At 41.8% G+C, this 23,911-nt stretch overlaps 2 protein-coding genes across 2 annotated transcripts in view; one reads left to right on the forward strand and one right to left on the reverse strand.

Moving 5' to 3' along the window:
- Positions 1 to 419: 419 nt before the first annotated feature.
- pofut2 (protein O-fucosyltransferase 2) lies at positions 420 to 20,539 on the reverse strand. Its single transcript, XM_055638430.1, has 9 exons — positions 20,303 to 20,539; positions 18,382 to 18,632; positions 14,068 to 14,212; positions 13,294 to 13,404; positions 7,455 to 7,521; positions 5,751 to 5,876; positions 3,639 to 3,819; positions 2,667 to 2,790; positions 420 to 2,195 (listed from the first exon to the last, which is right to left on the reverse strand). Exons 1-9 carry the CDS (start codon positions 20,455 to 20,457, stop codon positions 2,042 to 2,044), a joined length of 1,314 nt encoding a protein of 437 aa, XP_055494405.1. The 5' UTR covers positions 20,458 to 20,539; the 3' UTR covers positions 420 to 2,041.
- Positions 20,520 to 23,911, forward strand: part of ube2g2 (ubiquitin-conjugating enzyme E2G 2 (UBC7 homolog, yeast)) — a 47,311-nt gene continuing 43,919 nt past the window's right edge. The window contains exon 1 of the mRNA XM_055638431.1: positions 20,520 to 20,661. Within this exon, the coding sequence (XP_055494406.1) occupies positions 20,619 to 20,661 (43 nt within the window). The 5' untranslated portion in view covers positions 20,520 to 20,618. The remainder of the gene's footprint in view (positions 20,662 to 23,911) is intronic.

Raw genomic sequence — 23,911 nt, forward strand, 5'->3', positions numbered from 1 at the left:
AAACATCTTCTATCCATTTCCCGCTTGCTGCTCGACCCACTGAGTTCCTCCAGCATTCATCATAGTTGGCCAATTCTGAAGTGGAGGTTGGCATGTTTGTCTATGGTTTCTTGCTGAGTGCTCTGAGAATTCTGTTGCAATTGGCAAACCCCAATTAGGATGAAGAACTGAAATGATTAGATTGTGCAGGTTTTTATTACAAAAATAATATAGAAACAAATTTATATATGCTAGATATGCATTAAACTCGAGCAAGAGTCGTGACATGCTGTCTGCAAACTGCTCATTATATTGAGAATTGTTCTGCTTTTTGTGGATTGGAATTGTTTCTGGGAAAGCTACAGTTCTTGATGTGAACTTTGGCAAGGAGCTGTATGGAAAGCTGTGACCAGATGTGATAAATAAGCAAGAATAGAAATACCAGGTAGAGATGTATTAGAAGAAAATAAGCGAATGAGAGGTCACCAAAATACATTTTAGTATTAGATATGTAATTGACGGTTAAAGCAACACAGTGCAAAGTGAATACTGGCATTTCAGACGCGAGCTCAAAATGTATACACTTTAACACCGCATTTCAATACTGTTTGTATTTACAATATAAAACTTAACATAATGGTTATCCTTATGCATTGCAACCTCAGGCTATGTCAACGGTGACTGGGAACATTTAAAATGTTCCAATACAAATGAGTACAATCCATCTAAATTATAGGTATGGGGGGGCAGGTTTAAAGGAGATGCGTAGGGCATTTTATTTCCCCCACAGTGTGGTGGATGGGGCAAAGCCTGATAAATGATAGGTGAATACAGGTGAGGGGCAGGGAAGTGATTGGCAATTAATGTCTGAGCAGCTGAATTCCTCCAGCATTTTTTGTATTTTCCATCTAAAATAAAACACTAATCAAGGTACTGTAAATTTTATATTCTCCAATACAAAGTTGTATATAATATCCTATGAGTTATAGAATGAAAGGATAAAATACTTCACACACTTCACAATTTTACAGGCCAGGTTTTTCCGTTGAGCAGAATTATTCAGAGCTGAATTACAATTCTTTCTGGCATTTGTGTATCTTTTGATCAAACTGTTTGAAGATACCCTTCCTCTATAAGCAAGGCATTAGCTAACTGGCACTGAAACAGCTAATTTCTTCACCTTCTCAATTCAGAATATTAACAACCTATGCAGGCAATGTTTGAAATTAAAAAGAATGACAAGAGCATAAAATGGAATGCATTTTGGATCGGACTAGAAAGGAATTCATGGGGAAATATCTTCCAGCAAATGTGATGCACTCAAAATTGAACAATGGGAACTGTGTTCACCTTGGGACAATGTTGATTAATCAAATGTTTACATGTTGTTGATCAATGAATTGTTAAAAATAATTTGGCATAGATTGATGGGCTCTGATAAACTCAGAGCAGGTATAAGGAGTTTGTATTTCATTCGAAAATGCAGGTGTTTCTTACCAAATTAAATTAGTAGCTACACTCAGGAGGTGATATTGGATCTGAATGTAGCCAAGTAAAACATCCCTTTTGTGTCTTTACAATTTACTTGTAAACCATGATTGTAAAAAGTTGCAATAAATACTGAGATGGAATTGGAAAAGAAAGTATTTTCTTACAGAAAAAGTTTACGATGGCAGTAGTTAATGTTCTATTGCGATTAACACTTTTCCATGACTTGCCGCAAGATCCTAAAAGATGAAGCAACAAACTGCTTCTACATCTGTGAGGAATTTCACTGAACTACAGGAGAAGGACTGATGAAGTTTACTCTTCACAAACTCTCCTGCTTACTTGGTGAATGATTAAAGGCAATGGTCCAACCATCCAGTAGGAACTGCTGAGAGAATACAGCCCAGTTGCTTCCAGGGGAACTGTGCCATGGAGAGTTTGTTTCACAGTACCAAAACGCAGCATGAAAATGATGTGTAAGGCTTCTTGTAAACAATGTGCTTGACTCTCTCATAGCCATCTGGATAATGTAGATGAGTTGAGATAATGCTGTAGCAATGCAACACTGCGCCGTTCAGTATACGATCTTCCAATGTGTTGGCTGTTCACATTCATTTTCGTGGTCACCGCAGAGCCTGTTGTAAGTAGTTTTTGGGTCAAAGCCAAGAATCTCCCGCTCCTCATGGATACGGAATGAAAAGGTCGACACTGAGGTTCCAATGAAAAATCTGCACAACATCAAATCAGATGGTGGGGAAGAGGGAGTGGGGAGAAGAGGCAGTTAGGCACAAGGAGAACATACAGACTCCACACAAACAGCACCTGTAGTCAGGAATGAACCCGGTTCTCTGGCTTTGTAAGGCAGCAGCTCTACTACTACGCCACTGTGCCTACCTACTCTTCTTCCCTTTCTCAAGCTCCATGTCCATCTTCTGGGATAGAGCCACTAATTTGTTTGGCAAACCCACACCCATGCACAACTTCAGGTAAACTGCTATAATTTCCCATTATCACATGATGCTCCTTCGAGTACTCGTGCTCCTTACACATAATCTGTTTTATCTTTTGTCTTAAATCTCACATGTCCCCAATGGTGGACTCAAAATGCTGACTGGTTTCTCTTTCCACAGATGCTACTTGACTGGCTTGGTTCCTCCAGCATTTATGTGTTTGTTAACTCTAGTCATCCCTGCTCCTACCTTGCATGAGCGCAGATCCATTGGTCAATGATGGCGATGCCTCCGTCTTTATATAATTGAAGCTCCTCTTGTGTTGGTTCAAATCGAATTATCTTTGAGAGAAAGCTTTTCAGCTCCTTCAAGTCTTAAAAAAAAAAAAAAAATATTTTACATTTTGTTATGGCAGCTCTAAAATAAAAATCTGGTATTCACACTCCCTGTTCCAATTGGAGCGAGTCTATTCCTGACATCTCAATTTGATTTCATTTTTAATCAAATTTAGCCTCTACATACATAGTTGTTACACTTGTTACATTATTATCTGTCTTCACAGCTTTGTAAATGTTGCGAAATTGCATCATCCAATTGAACAGTTGCAAATTTAAACACTGCAGTTCCCTCTTAAACACAGTTGCAAATTGTATTTTGTTTAAAAAGTATCATGTCAACTGTATACGACTTTGACCAAACTGAGCTCCTAGTCTTAAGTAAACCCTTTGATCAATAGCAACTAGTCTTGACTTTAACTGTCTCTTGGTCATTTCACAGCAACAACGAAAAACATCAGCTCACACTTTAAAAAAAAAAAAAAGATTTATAGACAGACACAGAAGCTCCTAGGAGCCTGTGTACATACACGTAATAATCACCAACATTAATGGAATCTTGGCCTTTATACTCGAGTGACTGGAATACAAAATTATGGTATAAGAAAATAAATGGAGTATTTTGGGTATTGCATCTCAGGAAGGATAGAAAAGTGAATCTATCAGGTTGTATAAACAAAATATATATATCTCTTAAATATAGTAGAAAAACCTTCTGCGAGTTATGGACACATGACACTTAAGGTATAAATCAATCACAATTGACTAAACGTTTAGCAATGCCATTATTAGTGTTCTCATGCAGCATGAAGGAGGAATAGAGCTCTCCGAGCAGGGAGGTTCGGGCAGCTGCTGACCAGACTGGATGGCACTAAGATTAAATTACCATCCTCGGCAGCATCTGTGGCTACAAACACTTTCTCCAATTTCAGCTCTTTCATCAGGCTTTGAATCTTCATGGCTGTGCCCTTGATGCTTGGGACATCCTTTCTGTGGCCCCAGATGAAGTCTTTCCTTCTCAGATGCACGGCCAAATACGGGCCTCCTTTGGCTGTGCCTAATTTCACCTGTGGCAAAGGGATAAAAAAAAGTTTCAGGTCGATATGGTAAGGCATATCCCAGCATTCATCATTGTGAATGACAGTAGATTCTTGTCCTCAAAAACATGATGCATGATAAAAATATGCATTATATAATGGCTTTCACAACCAGATTCCAGAACAGCTTCTTCCCTGCTGTTGTCAAACTCTTGAATGGATTTCATAAACTAATTGCCAATCTCCTAATCTAACTTGCCGCAGCTCTTGCACTTTTTAAAATCTGCATTTTCTCTTTAACTGTAATCCTATATTTTGCACTTTCCTTTCTCTTTTTACACCACCAGTTGGAATTGTGTACAATTTGATTGCAGAGTTGTATGTTATCAGTAACTTGGATAGCAAGCAAAACAGATTTTCACTATCTTGACAAATGTAGGAGTATAGAAGTTGGGAGGTTATGTTACAGTTGTACCAGACATTGGCGAGGCCACATTTGGAGTATTGTGTTCAGTTTTAGTTACCCTATTACAGGAAAACTGGAAAGGGTACTGCGAAGATTTATGAGGATGTTGCCAGGACTCGAGGGCCTGAGCTATAGAGATGGATTGAGCAGGCTAGGACTTTATTCCTTGGTGTGCAGGAGGGTGATCTTATAGAATGATAAGAGGAATAATAATAACAATAATAATAAATTTTATTTTCGGGCGCCTTTCAAATTTCAAGGACACCTTACAAAGATTAACAGAAAAGAAAAAAACATATAGTCGGAGAAAAATAAATAATAAGGACATCATCAATACACAAATTAAAGATAGAAATCGCTCCAAAGACACAAAATCAAAAAATCAAAAAAACACAATGTGAAGAGAGAGCAGCGGCAGCTAAACGCGCCAGCGTCCACTCTCCCTTCCGACAGCCATCTTGGACACAGACTAACAAAGTAACTTACACACAGAAAAATCATCCCCCCACAATGGATACCACTGTGGGGGAAGGCACAATGTCCAGTCCCCAACCCCAGTTCTCCCGAAAGTCAGGCCTATTGAGGCCACCGCTGTTGCCTCTACGGAGGCCCGATGTTCCTGGCCGTTCTGGCCAGGTGGTGTTGCCCCGGCGACGGGAGAGTCCTCATAGCGGCTGGGCCACCTGGAACGGCCGCTTCCTAGCAGGGGATTGTCGGCTTCCGAAGCCGACAAGGACGCACCGGGTTGGAGCTCCCAGGCTCCCGATGTTAATGTCGGCGCCGCCCGCTCCGCTCCGCAGACCCGCAGCCCGGAGGTGTTGATCACGGCGGTCCAGCTCACCGGAGCTCCAGCGCGTCGATCCAGCGTGGCGACCCAGGCAAGGCATCGCAAACTCCGCGATAGCGCTCCAGCGCTGTGACGCCAACGAAGCCGAGGTGCTGGGGATCGCCACCAGGAAACGGCGCTCCACGCCCGCTGGTAGGCCACGAGGACGGGTCGGCGGGCAGCCCGGAGAAAAAGCTGCCTCACTGACCAGGTAGGGACCTAGAAGTAAGATTACCTCCTTCCCCCCACATTAAGAAGTCCATTTCTCCGAACAAACGAAGAACAAGACTAACTAAAAACTGGAAAAAAAAAGAATTAAACGGATGGCTGCTGGTTAGCAGCCGTTCCCCAAGATGGCTCCTCCTCAGCAATAGATAGGGTAAATGCACAGAATCTTAGAGGACATAGCTTTAAGGTGTGTGGGAGGGGGGGGGGGGGAGCAAAATGGGGAAATATGAGCAAAAATATAATGTACGAAATAGTGTAAAGACCCACATGTGTAAATGAAATAAAGTACAAGATCTATTTTTAAAGGTCAGTTGATAAAAAAAAGGACCATCTCTCTGAAAACTGTATCCATTGATCCCAGATGTGAAAGAACTGTGCAATCATCATTGTGAATCCCATTCCATGGCCTCATACCTCACTCTAATCCTGTTCACAACTTACCTTCATTTTGGTCCAATCTTCATTGTAAATGGTGTTGTCCAATTCATCTGTCGAGTTTAGGTACTTTGCCCTGAATTCATCCCCAACTACACGTAGATGCTTGGCAAACACCATGCTTCTCCGAGCCTGTGAATGGCAGGAAAAACAGAACTTAGATTTGTGAAGCTCTTTTCACAAGCTTAAAAAGAGCCAAACCACATCTCAGCCAATGGTCTCCTTCTCAGGAGTGGTCACAGTTGAAATACAAGACACCATGGCAACCATTTTGTACATTGCCTGTTCAATAGGGAGTGTTCCCTGGAGAGTGTTGTAGAGCAGAGGGATCTAGGAGTACAGGTACATGGTTTCCTGAAAGTGGTGTCATAGGTAGATAGGGCAGTAAATGCAGCTTTTGGTATATTGGTCTTCATCAGGATATTGAGTATAAAAGTTGGGAGGTTATGTTACCATTGTACAAGATGTTGGTGAGGCCACATTTTGAGTACTGTGCCCAGTTTTGGTCATCCTGCTATAGAAAGGATGTTATGAAGCTAGAAAGAGTACAGAGAAGATGTACGAGGATATAGCCAGGACTCAAAAACTTGATCTATATGGAAAGGTTGGATAAGCTAGGGCTTTATTATTTGTTCAGGAGGGAGATCTTGTAGAGGTGTATAAAAATATGAATGGAATAGATAGGATGAATGCACAAAGTGACAGTGTTCTGAAGAAAGTCTTCACAGAGGTCTGAAGGATTCGAAACGTCACCTCTCCATGTTTTCCAGAGATGCTGCCTGACCCGCAAAGTTACTTCGGCACTTTGTGTCCTTTTGTGTAAACCAGTATGTGCAGTTCCTTGTTTTTAGATTTTGAATGTACACAAAAATGTGTAGGTAAATCAGGCCATCGGTTTAAGGTGAGAGGGGAAGGATTTAATAGGAATCCAAGCGGCAACCTTTTCCACTCAGAAGGTGGTGGGTATATGGAACAAGCTGCCAGAGGAGATAACTGAGGCAGGGATTATACAATATTTAAAAGACATTTGGACAGGTACATGGATAAGAAAGATTTACGGGGATAAGGGCCAAACATGGGCAAATGGGTCTAGCATAGATGGGGCATCTTGGATGAGTTGGGCTGAAGGGGCTGTATGACTATCTGACAATGGGGAACAATTGGAAGGGAGCAGTACAACCTACTCGATCACTCAAAAATATATGTAAAACATTACTCGTGGATTTCTGATAGAAAGAAAAATGTGGAGACACACAAGAACAAAATATTCAATATTTGAGGAGTGGTGGCAGCTTGTTGGGCAAGAAGGATGGATCACATACTTCAAGGAATTATCTAGAAACAACAACAATATTTTTACACATCTTTAAAGCAGTAAAAAAAATCCCAAGACCATTTATATGACTGTGCAGGACAAAGTTATAGACTGAAGGACAGATTAGGAGAGGTGAATGGGGACATTTTAAATAATGCATTGAAAAAGAAAAGCAAAGTGTGGGTTAGGGGGCAGATTTAGTTGTACAGATTGATGTGTCTAATGCTACTGGTGAGATTGGGGAGTGATATTTGAGGGTGCAGATGGAAATTGTTAGTGAACATGCATTAGTGTTATACATATTTTCCAAGATTTAAGAGGTTTAGGTGATAGAGGTTTTCTAATCGAGAAATTCTACGGTTGAAGTTAAATCACTGAACATATATAGTACTCACATCCCAGTAACTTTTCCCTGCGTAATGGTCATGAAGGAGGTTCTCTGCTCTATCTAACATTACAGACCTGGAATACAATCAGAAACCTTTTCAGGCTTCCTTGAACAACAAAACATCTAACTTTATACTTAGATGACCCACTTCTAAGTCATCCAACCCCAAATATAACAGAGGTCACAAATAATACGTATAAATTAAAAAAAAACTGGAATTCAGACAGCACCTTTCATACCTCAGGCATCCCAAAATCTTGCAGCCAATAGAATTCTCCTGAATTATGGTCCATGCTGCATTATAGAAGTTGTGGCAAACAATATACACAGCAAGATCCCACAAACAGCACCAAAATAAAATGACCAGTTCATTTGTTGCTAGATGACAAGGGACAAATGCAAGACAAAAAACAAGACGACAAAAAGAGCATCTTTGAATAATGCCAAAAGATCTTTAACTTCTAATGAAGAACGAGGACCGAGCCTCCATTTAACTCTGCGGAGGAAAACATCTCCCACATTATAACACTGGAGTATCAGAAGAGATGCTGTGTCCATACAGTGGATATTTAAGTCTCTTTTTATCATTTGCTCGAACATGCATGTTGCTCGAACATGAAAGAAAATCCCAGTTGCAAACTATTTTAACTCCTCTTCCGATTCTGACCTTTCAGTCCTTAGCCCCTTCCTTTGCCAGAGTGAGGCCATACATAAATTGGAAGAACAGCACCTCATATTACACTTGTGGAGTTTAAAACCAAATGGTATGAACATTGTATTCTCAAATTTCAAGTAATAACCCCCTTTTCTTTCCATTGCCACCCTCCCCTCACCCCGAGGGCGTATGTTCCTCCCACTTTCTCCCATCCCATAATTTTGTTCCTTTCTGCTTCTTCGTACACTCATTTCCCGTCCCCGTCCGATATTTCTTTCATCCTCCCATTTCCCCTCTCCATGTCCCCTTACACCCATAACCTTCACTCCTCCTTTTTGCTTATCCAACACCCTTTTGTCTCCTGTCTAAGTCTAGCCTATGCCACCTATTCCACCATCTGCCAATCACCATACCTCAACCTCACCTGTATTCACCTATCACTTGTCAGGCATTGCCCTGACCCCCCCCCCCCCCCTTTTTCCTGCTTTCTTCCCCTTTCTTCAGTCTGAAGAAGTGGCCTGACCCAAAACAATGTCTATCCATTTCCCTCCACGGATGCTGCCTGATCAGCCAATTTCCTCCAACAGTTCCAATATTAGTTCCAAATAAATGCCAAAGTTCTTGCATATAAAACAGAGATGACTAACGTGTATGTGTATCAAGTACCAAAGGTAGCAAAGATACTTTGGCATTTTACAGCAAGGAGAATAGAGTATCAGAGTTAAGATGTCTTTGTAACTATTCATGCAACTTTTCAGAACTGGTGTATACTATGTTTGGTCTCCATTTCTGAAGATGTTTATCTTAAAAGGAAGAGCGAAAACTCCCTTATGAGTCTAATGGCAGGAAAACCCCATGTGATTGAGCCTGCTGCACCACTGAGTAAGATCATGGCTAATCTGCCTGCCAGAATGCTGGTCCCCCACCTGTCAAAAGGGACGGATTGCATCTTAACAGGTGGGGGGACCAGCATTCTGGCAGGCAGGTTTGCGACTGCTGCATGGGTGGTTTTAAACTGAATAAGGGGGGTGGGGTGTCAAATGTGATAGTCGAGCATCGAGTTAAAGGGAAAGGGTTTCTTAAATGCGTGAGCGAAGAGACAGAAGTGTGTAAAATGAGGGTAGAAGCAATAGGTAGCAAGGTGAAAAGTAAAAGTGGCAGGCAGACAAATCCAGGGCAAAAATCAAAAAGGGCCACTTTTCAACATAATTGTATAAGGGGTAAGAGTGTTGTAAAAACAAGCCTGTAATAAGGTGGATGAGTTGAATGTGCAGATAGCTATTAATGACTATGATATAGTTGGGATCACAGAGACATGGCTCCAGGGTGACCAAGGCTGGGAACTGAACATCCAGGGATATTCAATATTCAGGGGGGATAGACAGAAAGGAAAAGGAGGTGGGGTAGCGTTGCTGGTTAGAGAGGAGATCAACACAATATAAAGGAAGGACATTAGCTTGGAGGATGTGGAATCGATATGGGTAGAGCTGCGAAACACTAAGGGGCAGAAAACGCTAGTGGGAGTTGTGTACAGGCCACCTAACAGTAGTAGTGGAGTTGGGGATGGCATCAAACAGGAAATTAGAAATGCGTGCAACAAAGGTAAAACAGTTAAAATGGGTGACTTCAATCTACATATAGATTAGGTGAATCAATTGGCAAGGGTGCTGAGGAAGAGGATTTCTTGGAATGTATGCGGGATAGTTTTCTAAACCAACATGTAGCGGAACCAACGAGAGAGCAGGCTATTGAGTAATGAGGAAGGGTTAGTTAGCAGTCTTGTTGTGCATGGCCCCTTGGGCAAGAGTGACCATAATATGGTTGAGTTCTTCATTAGGATGGAGAGTGACATAATAAATTCAGAAACAAGGGTCCTGAACTTAAAGAAAGGTAACTTTGAGGGTATGAGACGTGAATTGGCAAGATAGACTGGCAATTGATTCTTAAAGGGTTGATCTGCAATGGAAGGCATTTAAAGACTGCATGGATGAACTACAACAATTGTTCATCCCAGTTTGGCAAAAGAATAAATCAAGGAAGGTAGTGCATCCGTGGATAACAAGGGAAATCAGATAGTATCAAAACAAATGATGAAGCATACAAATTAGCCAGAAAAAGCAGCCTACCAGAGGACTGGGAGAAATTCAGTCCAGCAGAGGAGGACAAAGGGCTTAATTGAGAAAGGGAAAATAGATTATGAAAGAAAACTGGCAGGGAACATAAAATCTGACTGCAAAGGTTTTTATAGATATGTGAAGAGAAAAAGATTAGTTAAAACAAATGTAGGTGCCTTGCAGTCAGAAACAAGTGAATTGATCATGGGGAACAAGGACATGGCAGACCAATTGAATAACTACTTTGGTTCTGTCTTCACTAAGGAAGACATAAATAATCTGCCGGCAATAGCAGGGGACCGGGGGTCAAATGAGATGGAGGAACTGAGTGAAATCCAGGTTAGCCGGGAAGTGGTGTTAGGTAAATTGAATGGATTAGAGGCCGATAAATCCCCAGGGCCAGATAGGCTGCATCCCAGAGTACTTAAGGAAGTAGCCCCAGAAATAGTGGATGCATTAGTGATAATTTTTCAAAACTCTTTAGATTCTGGAGTAGTTCCTGAGAATTGGAGGGTAGCTAATGTAACCCCACTTTTTAAAAAGGGAGAGAGAAAACGGGGAATTACAGACCAGTTAGTCTAACTTCGGTAGTGGGGAAACTGCTAGAATCAGTTATTGAAGATGGGATAGCAGCATTTTGGAAAGTGGTGAAATCATTGGACAAAGTCAGCAAGGTAAATCATGTCTGACGAATCTTATAGAATTTTTCGAGGATGTAACTAGTAGAGTGGATAAGGGAGAACCAGTCGATGTGTTATATCTGGACTTTCAGAAGGCTTTCGCCAAGGTCCCCCATAAGAGATTAGTATACAAACTTAAAGCACACGGTATTGGGGGTTCAGTATTGATGTGGATAGAGAACTGGCTGACAGACGGGAAGCAAAGAGTAGGAGTAAACGGGTCCTTTTCACAATGGCAGGCAGTGACTAGTGGGGTACCGCAAGGCTCAGTGCTGGAACCCCAGTTATTTACAATATATATTCATGATTTGGACGAGGGAATTGAATGCAACATCTCCAAGTTTGCGGATGACACGAAGCTGAGGGGCAGTGTTAGCTGTGAGGAGGATGCTTGGAGGCTGCAAGGTGACTGGATAGGCTGAGTGAGTGGGCAAATGCATGGCAGATGCAGTATAATGTGGATAAATGTGAGGTTATCCACTTTGGTGGCAAAAACAGGAAAGTAGACTATTATCTAAATTGTGGCCGGTTATGAAAAGGGGAGATGCAACGAGACCTGGGTGTCATGGTACACCAGTCATTAAAAGTAGGCATGCAGGTGCAGCAGGCAGTGAAGAAAACAAATGGTATGTTAGCATTCATAACAAAAGGATTTGAGTATAGGAGCAGGGAGGTTCTACTGCAGTTGTACAGGGTCTTGGTGAGACCACACCTGGGGTATTGCGTACAGTTTTGGTCTCCTAATCTGAGGAACGACATTCTTGCCATAGAGGGAGTACAGAGAAGATTCACCAGACTGATTCCTGGGATGTCAGGACTTTCATATGAAGAAAGACTGGATAGACTCGGCTTGTACTCGCTAGAATTTAGAAGATTGAGGGGGGATCTTATAGAAACTTACAAAATTCTTAAGGGGTTGGACAGGCTAGATGCAGGAAGATTGTTCCCGATGTTGGGGAAGTCCGGAACAAGGGCTCACAGTTTAAGGATAAGGGGGAAATCTTTTAGGACCGAGATGAGGAAAACATTTTTCACACAGAGAGTGGTGAATCTCTGGAATTCTCTGCCACAGAAGGTAGTTGAGGCCAGTTCATTGGCTATATTTAAGAGGGAGTTAGATGTGGCCCTTGTGGCTAAAGGGATCAGGGGGTATGGAGAGAAGGCAGGTACAGGATACTGAGTTGGATGATCAGCCATGATCATATTGAATGGCGGTGCAGGCTCGAAGGGCCGAATGGCCTACTCCTGCACCTATTTTCTATGTTTCTATGTCTATGTTTCTAATCGGAATTTGCTCTTGGCTTCACTGTCCCATATCCTTCAACTCTCCTCTCGACCAAAAGTTTCAGACTTCAAATTATCAAAGGAAGTGATATTGTTTAGCAGGCAATTTACTTGGTTATCCTACTCTGTAATGTCCCTGCGGCGATTTGTCAATTTTATTGCATTGTCCAGAGCTGCCAAGTTTTGTCAGAGCATTTCAGTATTCTACTACCTAAAAATCAGTATTTTGCTGAGGAAATCAGTATTTGCATGTGGTGCCATTTTGCTGAAAAAAGTGTTATGTTTTATGTGCGGTCATATCCATGTAAGAGTACAAGAATGCATAACTTTGTTACCAATTGACATGTACGCACCTTACTTGACAGTGCAATAATTGACATCTCTTTGTATACTGCTGTTTGAACGGCTGCTTCCTGCTTTTAACACCAGATGATGATGTCAAAGCCATTTTGGAAGCCTCCCTCTCCCTCCCTCTCTGTCTTTCCCTCCCCCCTCCCTCTCTCCCCTTCCTCTTTCCCTCCACCTCCCTCTTTCCCTCCCTCCCTCTCTTTTTCTCTCTCGCCTTCCTTTTTTTTCTCCCTCCCTCTTATTCCCTCTCTCCCACTCCCTCTCCTCCTTCCTCTCTCCCTCCCCTAACAGTCTATAACCCATAGTGCTGTGGCCATAGCGCTATGTGTAAAGGCAATAGCTTTCCAGCTGGGAGCGCTATTTTTGGAACCCAGGCGCTGTTCGTTTAAATTCCCACACGTTAAACTGACAGCGCTGTTTAAACCTGGAGCGGGACAGGCAGATCAAAGTTTACAAAAATAATCATCAGGATCTTGAAATTTAAAATACTAATAGATTTAATCTGCTATAATTTTTAGAGGTACAGTATGACTTTTTATATCCTTGCATTTTTAAGCAGCAAGATGAAAAAGGAAGTCGGGTTGATTTTTAAAAATTCGTATTTTACAAAGCAAATCCATACATCCGTATTCTGATCGCATTTCCGCACAAAATACGGAAAATTTGTACTAATTGGCAGCTCTGATTGTCCAACAAAAGTTACAAATCATCATAGCACGTATAAAAAGATATTTTGGACTTTCTATGTTCAGGTCACTCACTCACTGTGCTGTGGTGTTTTTCAGAAGAACTGGCATTATGATGGATGCTGAACCTTGCACGGACACACAGGCGACACTGAGGCCTCTTGTCTCCTTGTAACCCCAAAACCAACCTCTGTTATAAAAAAAATAAATAGCAGAGTTAGTAACATGCTAACTTCATCTCCTTACAATGGGGCAATCATACTTCCTACATAATAGCATGCCTCATCTCACAAGGCTCCCATTCCTTTTCCCCAGTGATGCTGCCTGTCCCACTGAGTTACTCCAGCAATTTGTTTATCTCAATGGATTTAAATCTCAATTACATTTGCATATAAAATTATGAGAAATTTACTTAGGGTAGATAGCAAAGAGTCTGTTTCACATGGTAAGAGTGCGTAAGACTAAAGGGCATAGGATTAAGGTGAGGGAGAATTTTTAGAAAGGAAATTATTATCAGAGTTTCGTTGGTAACTGAAATAAGCTGCCAGGGGAGGTGGTGGAGGCAGAAACAGTAACAACATTTCAGAGGCATCCAGACGTTACTTGATAGGCAGGGCCTAAATGGATATGGAATTCGTGCAGGCAAATGAGATTAGCATAGCAAGGCATGATGGCCATCATAGATATGGAGGCCAAAGGGCCTGGTTCTATGTGGTATCACTCTATGACTAACTTCTGTGCTGTGTGACTATCGGTCCTACCAAGGAAAGCTTCTATTACCTACCAGGAAGTCTCCACATTTACTATATTACAAAAAGTTTAAACACAAGTTACAAATAAGCCAAGCAAATACCTATAAAATCCTTGTTTGTCATTCACATATGCATGATCCTCCATGCAAAGTCGCTCATCCACCTTTTCCTCCCAATGGCCCTCTGTCCAACCTTCTGCATATCCTTGCAGAACATAGATTTGCTGTATGAATGGCCCACCAGATTCTGAGAACAGAGATTGATTAGTAGAGATCCAATTTTTAAGTGAAAACATTTGAACCTGTGCACATCATTGCAACAAGAAAATATTGCAGAAGGATATTTGACTATAACAAAAATGACCTAATCCTATTTCCTCTGTTCTATCTATACGAATATAGAAGTTGGGAGGTCATGTTGCAGTTGTAGAAGATGTTGGCGAGGCCACATTTAAAGTATTGTGTTGAAGGCAAATGTAGGTCCCTTACAATCAGAGATGGGTGAATTTATAATGGGAAACAAGAAAATGGCAGAACATTAAAACGAGTACTTTGGTTCTGTCTTCACTAAGGAAGCCACAAACAATCTCCCAGAAATACTAGGGCACCGAGGATCTAGTGGGCGGGAGGAACTGAAGGGAATCCACATTAGTTAGGAAATGGTCTTAGGGACTGTTGGGACTGAAAGCAGATAAATCCCCAGGGCCTGATGGTCTGCATCCCAGAGTGCTTAAGGAGGTGGCCCCAGAAATCGTGGATGCATTGGTGATAATTTTCCAATGTTCTGTCAATCTGGATCAGTTCCTGTGGAGGGTAGCCAATGTAACTCCACTTTTTAAGAAAGGAGGGAGAGAGAAAACAGGGAATTATAGGCCAGTTAGCCTTACATCGGTAGTGGGAAAGATGCTTAAGTCGATTATTACAGATGTTATAGCAGCGCATTTGGAAAGCAGTGACAGGGTCGATCAAAGTCAGCAAGAATTTATGAAGGGAAAATCATGCTTGACTAATCTTCTAGAATTTTTTGAGGATGTAACAAGTAGAATGGATATGGGAGAGCCAATGGATGTGGTGTATCTGGACTTTCAAAAAAGCCTTTGACAAGGTCCCGTACAAGAGATTAGTGTGCAAAAGCATAGCACATGGCATTGGGGGTAGGGTATTGACATGGATAGAGAACTGGTTGGCAGACGGAAAGCAAAGAGTAGGAATTAACGGGTCATTTTTAGAATGCCAGGCAGTGACTAGTGGGGTGCCACAAGGCTTGGTGCTGGGAGCCCAGTTATTTACAATGTATATTACTGATTTAGACAAGGGAATTAAAATGTGACATTTCCAGGTTTGCAGATAACACCAAGCTGAGTGGCAGTGTGAGCTGCGATGAGAATGCAATGAGGCTGCAGGGTGACTTGGGTCAGTCGGGTGAGTGGGCAGATAATAAATGTGAGGTTATCCACTTTGGTGGCAAGAACAGGAAGGCAGATTATTGTCTGAATGGTGTCATATTAGGAAAAGGGTGGATGCAATGTGACCTGAGTGTGCTTGTACTGAAAGTAAGCATGCAGTCGCCAGTGAAGAAAGCTAATGGGATGTTGGCCTTCATTGCGAGAGGATTTGAGTTTAGGAGCAAGGAGGTCCTTGTACTGCAGTTGTACAGGGCCCTGGTGAGACTGCACCTGGAGTATTGTGTGCAATTTTGGTCTCCTAATTTGAGCAAGGACATTATTGTTATTGATGGAGTGCAGCGTAGGTTCACCAGGTTAATTCCCAGGTTGGCGGGAGTGACATATGATGAAAGAATGGGTCGACTGGGCTTGTATACACTTGAATTTAGAAGGATGAGGGGATCTTATAGAAACATATAAAATTCTTAAGGGATTGGACAGGCTAGATGCAGGAAAAAGGTTCCCGATGTTGGGGGAGTCCAGAACCAGGGGTTACAGTTTAAGAATAAGGGGTAGGCCATTTTGGGCTGGGATAAGGAAAAACCTTTTTCACCCAGAGAGCTGTGAATCTGTGGAATTCTCTGCCACATAAGGATGTGGAGGCCAATTCACTGGATGTTTTCAAGAGAGTTAGATTTAGCTCTTAGGACTAAAGGAATCAAGGGATATGGGGAAAAAGCAGGTAAGGGGTACTGATTTTAGATGATCAGCCATGATCATATTGAATGGGATGATCATTAATGATTTAGAGGACCTTACATTACAAAGAAGTCCTAGCTCCTAAACTCAAATCCTCTTGCAATGAAGGCCAACATCCCATTAGCTCAATAGCAATGGCTCAAAGGGCTAAATGGCCTACTCCTGCGCCTATATTTCTATGTTTCTATGTGTTCAGTTCTGGACACCATGTTATAGGCAAGATGTTGAAGGTTAAATGGGAAAAATACCCGATATATATTCACAAATGTTCAATTAATGTAAGACATAATCTAATACAATTTAAAATTGTACATAGATTATATTATTCAAAAACAAGATTGAACAAATTTTATCCAAATATATCCGCCACTTGTGATAAATGTCTAGCCCAAAAGGCAACTATAACACACTCCTTAGTTTCCTGCATAAAACTTTATAGATTTTGGAATGATATTTTTGAAATACTTACAAAATTATTCAAGACAAGAATGGAACCTAATACTGAAATGATTATATTTGGTGTAATGGAAGATGGGAATAAATTGAACGCGTCTCAAAATCTATTCCTTAATTATGGTTTAATAATAGCAAAAAAATTAATACTTAAATTTTGGAAGGGTACATCAATACCAACGCTTAAAATGTGGATTGCAAGTATGTTGGACACCGCTCATCTTGAGGAAATGCGATTCCTCCTAATGGATAAATCAGACCAATTCATAACGAGTTGGTCTCCATTCGTCGTTTTTTTGGAATCATATGGTGCAACACAATTGTAAAAAATAACTGTTTCAGGACTGGACGAGGGTTGGTCAAGACTATAAATAATGATCTCCTTTTCTTTTCACTATTTTCTCTCTCAACTTTCTTCATTTACTCGTTTTCTTTCTTCACACACTATATATTTCACATTTTTCTATCCTTTACTATCTAACTTCTTTTTCTTATTCTCATCTTTTTTCAATGTAACAAAAAAAAAAGAAGTTGTACATAAAATGTATTATGAAAATATATATTAGGCACTTTGGTGCCATATGACTGTGCTTACTTCTAATAAAATAAAATATAAAAAAAAAAAAAAAAAAAAAAAGCAATGGCTCAAAGGGCTAAATGGCCTACTCCTGCGCCTATATTTCTATGTTTCTATGTGTTCAGTTCTGGACACCATGTTATAGGCAAGATGTTGTCAAGCTTGAAAGGGTACAGAGAGGATTTAGGAGGATGTTGCCAGGACGAGAGTCTGAGCTATATGCAGAGGTTGAGTAGGCTGGGACTCTATTCCTTCGAGCGCAGGAGGATGAGGGTGATCTTATAGAGGTATATAAGATCATGAGAGGAATAGAACGGGTAGATGCACAGAGTCTCTTGCCCAGAGTTAGTGAAACGAGGACCAGAGGACATAGGTTTAAGGTGAAGGGGAATAAGAATCTGTGGGGTAACTTTTTCACAGAAGGCTGGTGGATGTATGGAACAAGCGGCAAGAGGAGGTTGTTGAGGCAGGGACTATCCCAACATTTAAGAAGCAGTTAGACAGGTACATGGTTAGGACAGGTTTGGAGGGATATGGACCAAATGCTTACAGGTGAGACTTGTGTAGCTGGGACATGATGGTCGGTGTGGGCAAATTGGGCTGAAGGGCCTGTTTCCACATTGTATGACTCTATTCAAACATTTTCTTTAATTTTCAAATGATACCAAATGATACCAATATTCTATGCTGAGGTGGAATTAATCAAATTATGAAATATTATTAGATTTAGAGAATGAGCAAATAATTGGCAAATAAACTTTTGCACATGTGCTATTCTATTTTGGCAAGGAAAGGAGATGATTGGAAAAATAATTACAAAGAAAGAATAAGTGGGCAGGATGAAAAGGGTGCACAAATAAATAAGGCACAAATTTGGTTAGGCCATACTTGGGAGAACTGTGTACAACTTTGATTACCATATTATAAAAAGGATTTTGAGGCATCAGAGTAGATAAGACAACGATTTTAAAATATGGATTTGGAGCTGCGTGTTTTAACTCAGACAGGAAAGGATTAAGAGAAAAGTTGACAACTGAAGTCTAATCTTAGAAATGTTTCGATAGAAGATCGTGCTTGGTACACCATAATTAAGACTGAATCTGAAAGATATCACAAAATAAAACATTAAAACCCAAAAATGGATTAGGAAGCGCTCATTAAAATAAAATTGTTTCTTGTTTATGTCTGAACTAAACTAACAGGCAGCTAAAATTTCCAGAGGCACATTAAGATTACTGTTACCTGCAATGAACTCCTCATATTCGATAACGGGGATGTTCTTGTTTAGGTTAGACACGTCAAAGAATGCAGACCAGGGAATGCGAACTTGTTCAAGATCTTTGCTTTGCCAATGGTAGAGACGTCCCCAGGGAGGTAAGACAAGTACCCAAGCTTCATTCTTTAGCAGACTTTTCATCAAAGACGCCATGCGTAGATAGACATCCCGCCTAAGATTAAATCCTTCAGGCGGATTCACATCATATAACAAATACCTAATAACACAACACATTAATAGGACATGCTGCACTCCAATCTTGGTTGTCCATGCTGCTTCCATGAGATTGGCTATCAGGATTTATAAACAATTAAATTGACATCAATAACTTATTTCACTTTGGGACATAACATCAAGGTCCTATCTGCTACTCGGATGGATAGAAAACATAGAACATAAAACAGTGCAGCACAGGAACAGGCTCTTCAGTTCACAATATCTGTGCATGATTACAAGTTAAACTAATCCTCTCTGCCTGCACGTGATTAATATCCCTCCATTCCTTGCACATCTGTGCGTATTTAAAAGCCTCTTGAACACCACTATCAAATTTGATTCCACCACCACCACCACACTGGCACCATGTTCAAGACCTTATAATCCTCAGTGTAAATAAAACCTGCCCCGCACATATTCTTTAAACTTTCCCCCTCATCTTAAATCTATGGGCTCTAGTTTAGGCATATCCACCCTGAAAAAAAGTTCTGATAATTTACCCTAACTAAGCCCTTCATAATTTTATACACTTCTATCAGGTCACCCCTCAGCTTCTGACACTCGGAGAAAACAATACGTTTGTCCAATCTCTCCTTATTATCTCCTTAAAAGATCCCATGGCATTATTTTGAAGGCGAGTTCTCCCATTACTGTGTAATCTACTGCTCTAACAGATATTCTGATCATGATCACATTACTTTTTGTGAGACAGTCTTGTGGGCAAATTGGTTGCTACATTTACTTTGTCACAAGCTGTGACCAAACCTCATGAATTCTTCATTGTCTGCAAAACGGGCATCCAAGATAGTGGGAGATGTTACACAAGTCTAAGGTTGTTAGAGATGTAGTGGCCATTTGGCCTGTTTTGCATGTCATTGATGATGGCATGTGCCTTTAAATTTTAGACTGCAACCAGAGAAAACCCACATGGTCACAGGGAGAACGTGAAAACTCCACACAGTCAACACTCAAGGTTAGAATCGAACCCGGGTCTCTGGCGCTGTGAGGCAGCAGCTCTACCACTGCACCGCCCTGCACAGCTCTTATTATTTATTTTTTACTATTTTCCTTTCCAATACTACAATTGGTATTACTGATGTATCTGAGAGGGGGACTGGTGGTCCTTAGAGAGAGCAGATCCCAGAGGGCTTGGAGCATTAATTTGCAAGGTTGGGCATCTACTAAATTATCACAGCAAAAGCTGGTATGGTCTGAAATTCCAATATAAAATCTTGGTCATCATGATCTCACTGATGGATTTAGTTATTTCACTTCAATTTTGTGGTTTAAACATGGAAGCTGTCAAAACCAATAAAATGGCACAAGACTCTTAAGAACTGGACACAAAACTGATTTTTTTTGTTGCAAATGTAGGTGATCGTGAAGCATAACCAAAGGATTGATGAAAAGGTTGGTACATCTTAGAGAAAGAAAGTCCGTAGAGGGGTTTGAGGGTGTAATTTGGAAGGTGGGGGAAATTTGGGGTTTGAAAAGGAATAAACCCAGGCAGTAAACCGGAGGGGGAGGGAGAGAATGGAGACGATGGTCGGAACTAAGTGAAAAGGAAACGATATCTCCGAGTTGCCCGGCATTGCTTCAACGTTCAAGCAGTAAGAAGTTGCAGCTGGGTCTGGGTGGGCCAACACTCACCGCCCCCCTCTCCTCCTTTACCTGCGCTGCTGGGCTGCAGTCACAACCGCGGGGGCTGACTGCCCGGTGTCGAAGGCTCCTCCATTCTCCGCCAGTTGACCATGGCTGAGCGGCACTGAGGCCAGTAAACAAACGAGCCAGAGCCAGAGCCCGTCATGCAAGAGCACCGCCACCATGGCGATGGGTGAGAACCAAAGATCTGAGAGTTGGTGAGAACCTCAGCCGTGCACCGCTGATCATCTTCCCCAGGCCCTCGACCGGAAGTGGCTGGCCGCGGTGTGTCGGTATAATCGGTCCCCCATCCCTCTGTGGCGCAGTAACGGACTGACAGTCGGTGATGGCGGGAACGGCGCTGAAGCGGTTGATGGCTGAGTACAAGCGTGAGTCATGGAAAAGGGAGGGAATGGATAGTGAGTGAGGAAGGGACTCGGCCCACCGCCTTGTAAAGGTCGGAGTGGAGGCGAGTCTTTGGTAGTTTGTGGGCCTGATCTCGGTCCCCGGCCCTGTGGTTCAGGTCCTTGCACCACCACCGCCCCATGTTATCCCACCCCCAATGCCCCTCCCCCCTTTCATTTCTTTCTTTCTCTCTGTCACTCTCCTTTCTGTCTTTCTTTCGCTCTGTCACTCTCCTTTCCGTCTTTCTTTCTCTCTGTCACTCCCCTTTCGTTCTCTCCTCTCCTCTCCTCCACAAGCCACAAGTCAGCTATAAAAACCTGACGCTGGAAGTGTTTTGAATCCCTGGTGATCCAGATAACTGAATCATAGGCTACGGAGTTAACATAGAAACATAGAAATTAGGTGCAGGAGTAGGCCATTCGGCCCTTCGAGCCTGCACCGCCATTCAATATGATCATGGCTGATCATCCAACTCAGTATCCCGTACCTGCCTTCTCTCCATACCCCCTGATCCCTTTAGCCACAAGGGCCACATCTAACTCCCTCTTAAATATAGCCAATGAACTGGCCTCAACTACCCTCTGTGGCAGAGAGTTCCAGAGATTCACCACTCTCTGTGTGAAAAAAGTTCTTCTCATCTCGGTTTTTAAAGGATTTCCCCCTTATCCTTAGGTTGGTCCTTGTGATGAAAAGTGTGTTCTAAATCAATGGTCAACGTGTTTGAGAGCTGGACCACAGAATTGTATTTAGACTCGTAAAGTCGCACAGCACAAGAAATAAGCCCTTCAGCCCAGCTTCCCCATGCTGTCCTAGGTGCCCCATCTTCGCTGCAGTCTCACCTGCCGCATTTGGCCCATGTCCCTCTAAACCTCTCCTATCCATATACCTGTCTGAATTACTTTTAAATAAATGTTGTTTTAGTTTCTATCTTAACGACCTCATGGCAGCTCATCCCATACACTCACGATCTCCTGTGGAAAAAGTTGCCCCTCGGATTCCTATTAAATCATTCCTTTCTCACCTCAAACCTATGTCCCCTTGTTGATTCCCCTACAATGGGTAAAATACTCTGTATCTAGCCTATCTATTCCCCTCATGATTTCATATACCTCTATAGGGTGATTTCACCAAAGGTCAAATGAGCGTAGATCCCCCCTCACGTGACCGAAAAATTTAACTGGAGGACATATGTCACTTCCGGTACATGTTAGTGAATGGGGAAACACGCACTTTCACACCCGTTAAAAACATGGATAACGGCCGATATTTGAGCTGACATTTTATGTGCTAGTCGGGTGACCGTGAAGCACAGAGACCTAAATTTTCAGGCAAAAAAAAAGATAGAAAGTAAGGTAATTACAAGAGGGAACTGAAGGTGGAAAAATAGCGGAAGTGCTTAGCAGACATTTGCCGTGGAGATTTAAAGATCCAAAATATCGGGAATTATCGCGTTTGCTCACTGAATTTCATCAAAAGTAAGGCATTATTGACACCTTGTACAGTTGTAACATAACATCCCAACTTGAACTGATTAACCCCCCAATGTGTCAAAAGTCTACAGTGCCTATGGGTCTCAAGTAGGTGTGTACTCTCTGGTCACCAAGTTTACCTGTGGGACATGTATCTGCTGGCTTGAGCCAACACATTCTCTCGGGGAATCAAGTAGCACTTGTTGCTGCACCATTTTTAAGATGGATGATGAGACCAGCGTGAGACCTGAAGTTTGACAAGTTAGGCAGAAGGTGGCTGAATGGATGGGCAAGTGAGTATTTTTGTCAGGTGATGTTTCTGATGGGCTTCCATGTATTTCCAACTCCTGGTTGTGAGGTTTTCAATGCCATCCTAAGTGCAATGTTTGCATTTGTGGGCTAGGAATTCCCAAGTGTCGGAAGGGATGTTACCTTTTTTTTAAGGAAGCTTTGAGAGCTTCCTTGGATCTTTTCCTTTGTGTCTGGTATTCGCTCCCCTTGACATAGCTTGAAATAGTGCCTATCTCAGGAGTCTGGTGATGGGTTTATGAACAACGTGTCCTGTACTACAGAGCTCAATGATTTGTGCTGTGGATGGCAGTCTTGAAGACACTGCTGATGGATTTGGAGGATTTTGTGGAGACAATGTTGATGATGTCTCACCAATGCCTTAAGGTGCCTGCAATAAGACTCCCAAGTTTCATAACCTTACATGATGTCAGGGATCATGGCTGTCTTCGAAGTCTTGATTTCAACTGCCCTTTTATTCATTGTCCTGACCCAGGATGCCACCAATCCATATTCTCCAGATATGCTGCCTGACTTCAACACTTTTTTTTTGTCCTTTCACTCACAGCCATAGACTGTTCTCAGTGAAGGTGATAGTGAATTCCATGAATCTGTATTTGATGGGAGATGGCTCCCAAGATGTGGGAAGTTGATTACTGTAAGCCTTGATTTTTTTTGTGGACAGCATAGGCAAAGAGTGTAGGTCAGCAGAAGATCTTTATTTTGCAGATGTTGAGTGCAAGACTCATCCTTTTGTGGGTTTAGTGAGCAAGTTGACAACAGAATGAGCTTTGACTCCGATCATCTGCAAATATATCTGTCTGCTTCTTTCACCTTGTTCCGTTAACATTCGAGTGGAAGTAATGTGGATTGAAGTCTCCCCTTAGTCCTTTCAGATTAGTTATGTGCCAGCAGAAAACTTATTTGAGGTGAGGAGTCGGATTATGTTGGAAAACAAGATTTGGAAAAATGTTTTAAGACATTGGTGTAACCTTGACTGACACCAATATGTACCAAGATTCTCTGTTATCATTCCATTGGTGAGAATTGCAACAGGCATGCCAAATTTCTGTGGCCAGCCAAATTTGAGGAACTTGTTCCTCAATTGAGGGAATTAAAAGCTTTAATAAGATTGAAAAAAAGCCTATATGTAGTTGGTGCTGCATCCTACATCTCTGAAGTTGTTGCATGATGAAAATCATGTTTGTTGTGATTTGAGGCACAGCTTGAAGGAGGCAGTTGTGAAGGATCCTGAAGATGACCCCCAGATCAGACAGTAAGGCGATTTCTCTCTAGTTACTATCGTATTATTACTGTCAAACTTCTCCTTTCTCGAAGATGGTCATGAATATGGTCCTTTGGCATGTATTTCTCTCAGATGCGAACAAAGAATTTGTGACTCAAGCACCTCGCCACCCACTTTGAGAATTTCAGCAGTCATACCATCTTTTCTCCAGGCCTTGTTGTGCAAGGCTGG

This window comes from Leucoraja erinacea, chromosome 7 (genome assembly GCF_028641065.1).
Source record: "Leucoraja erinacea ecotype New England chromosome 7, Leri_hhj_1, whole genome shotgun sequence".
Lineage (NCBI taxonomy): Eukaryota > Metazoa > Chordata > Chondrichthyes > Rajiformes > Rajidae > Leucoraja > Leucoraja erinaceus.

Excerpts from the sequence above, each read along its gene's own strand:
- pofut2 (XM_055638430.1), bottom strand. The coding sequence starts at position 20,457 with ATGGTGGCGGTGCTCTTGCATGACGGGCTCTGGCTCTGGCTCGTTTGT. Across the intron at positions 18,633-20,302 it reads ACTGCAGCCCAGCAGCGCAG|GTATTTGTTATATGATGTGA; the intron begins GTAAAGGAGGAG and ends TTGTGTTATTAG. Across the intron at positions 14,213-18,381 it reads ATATGAGGAGTTCATTGCAG|AATCTGGTGGGCCATTCATA; the intron begins GTAACAGTAATC and ends CTCTGTTCTCAG.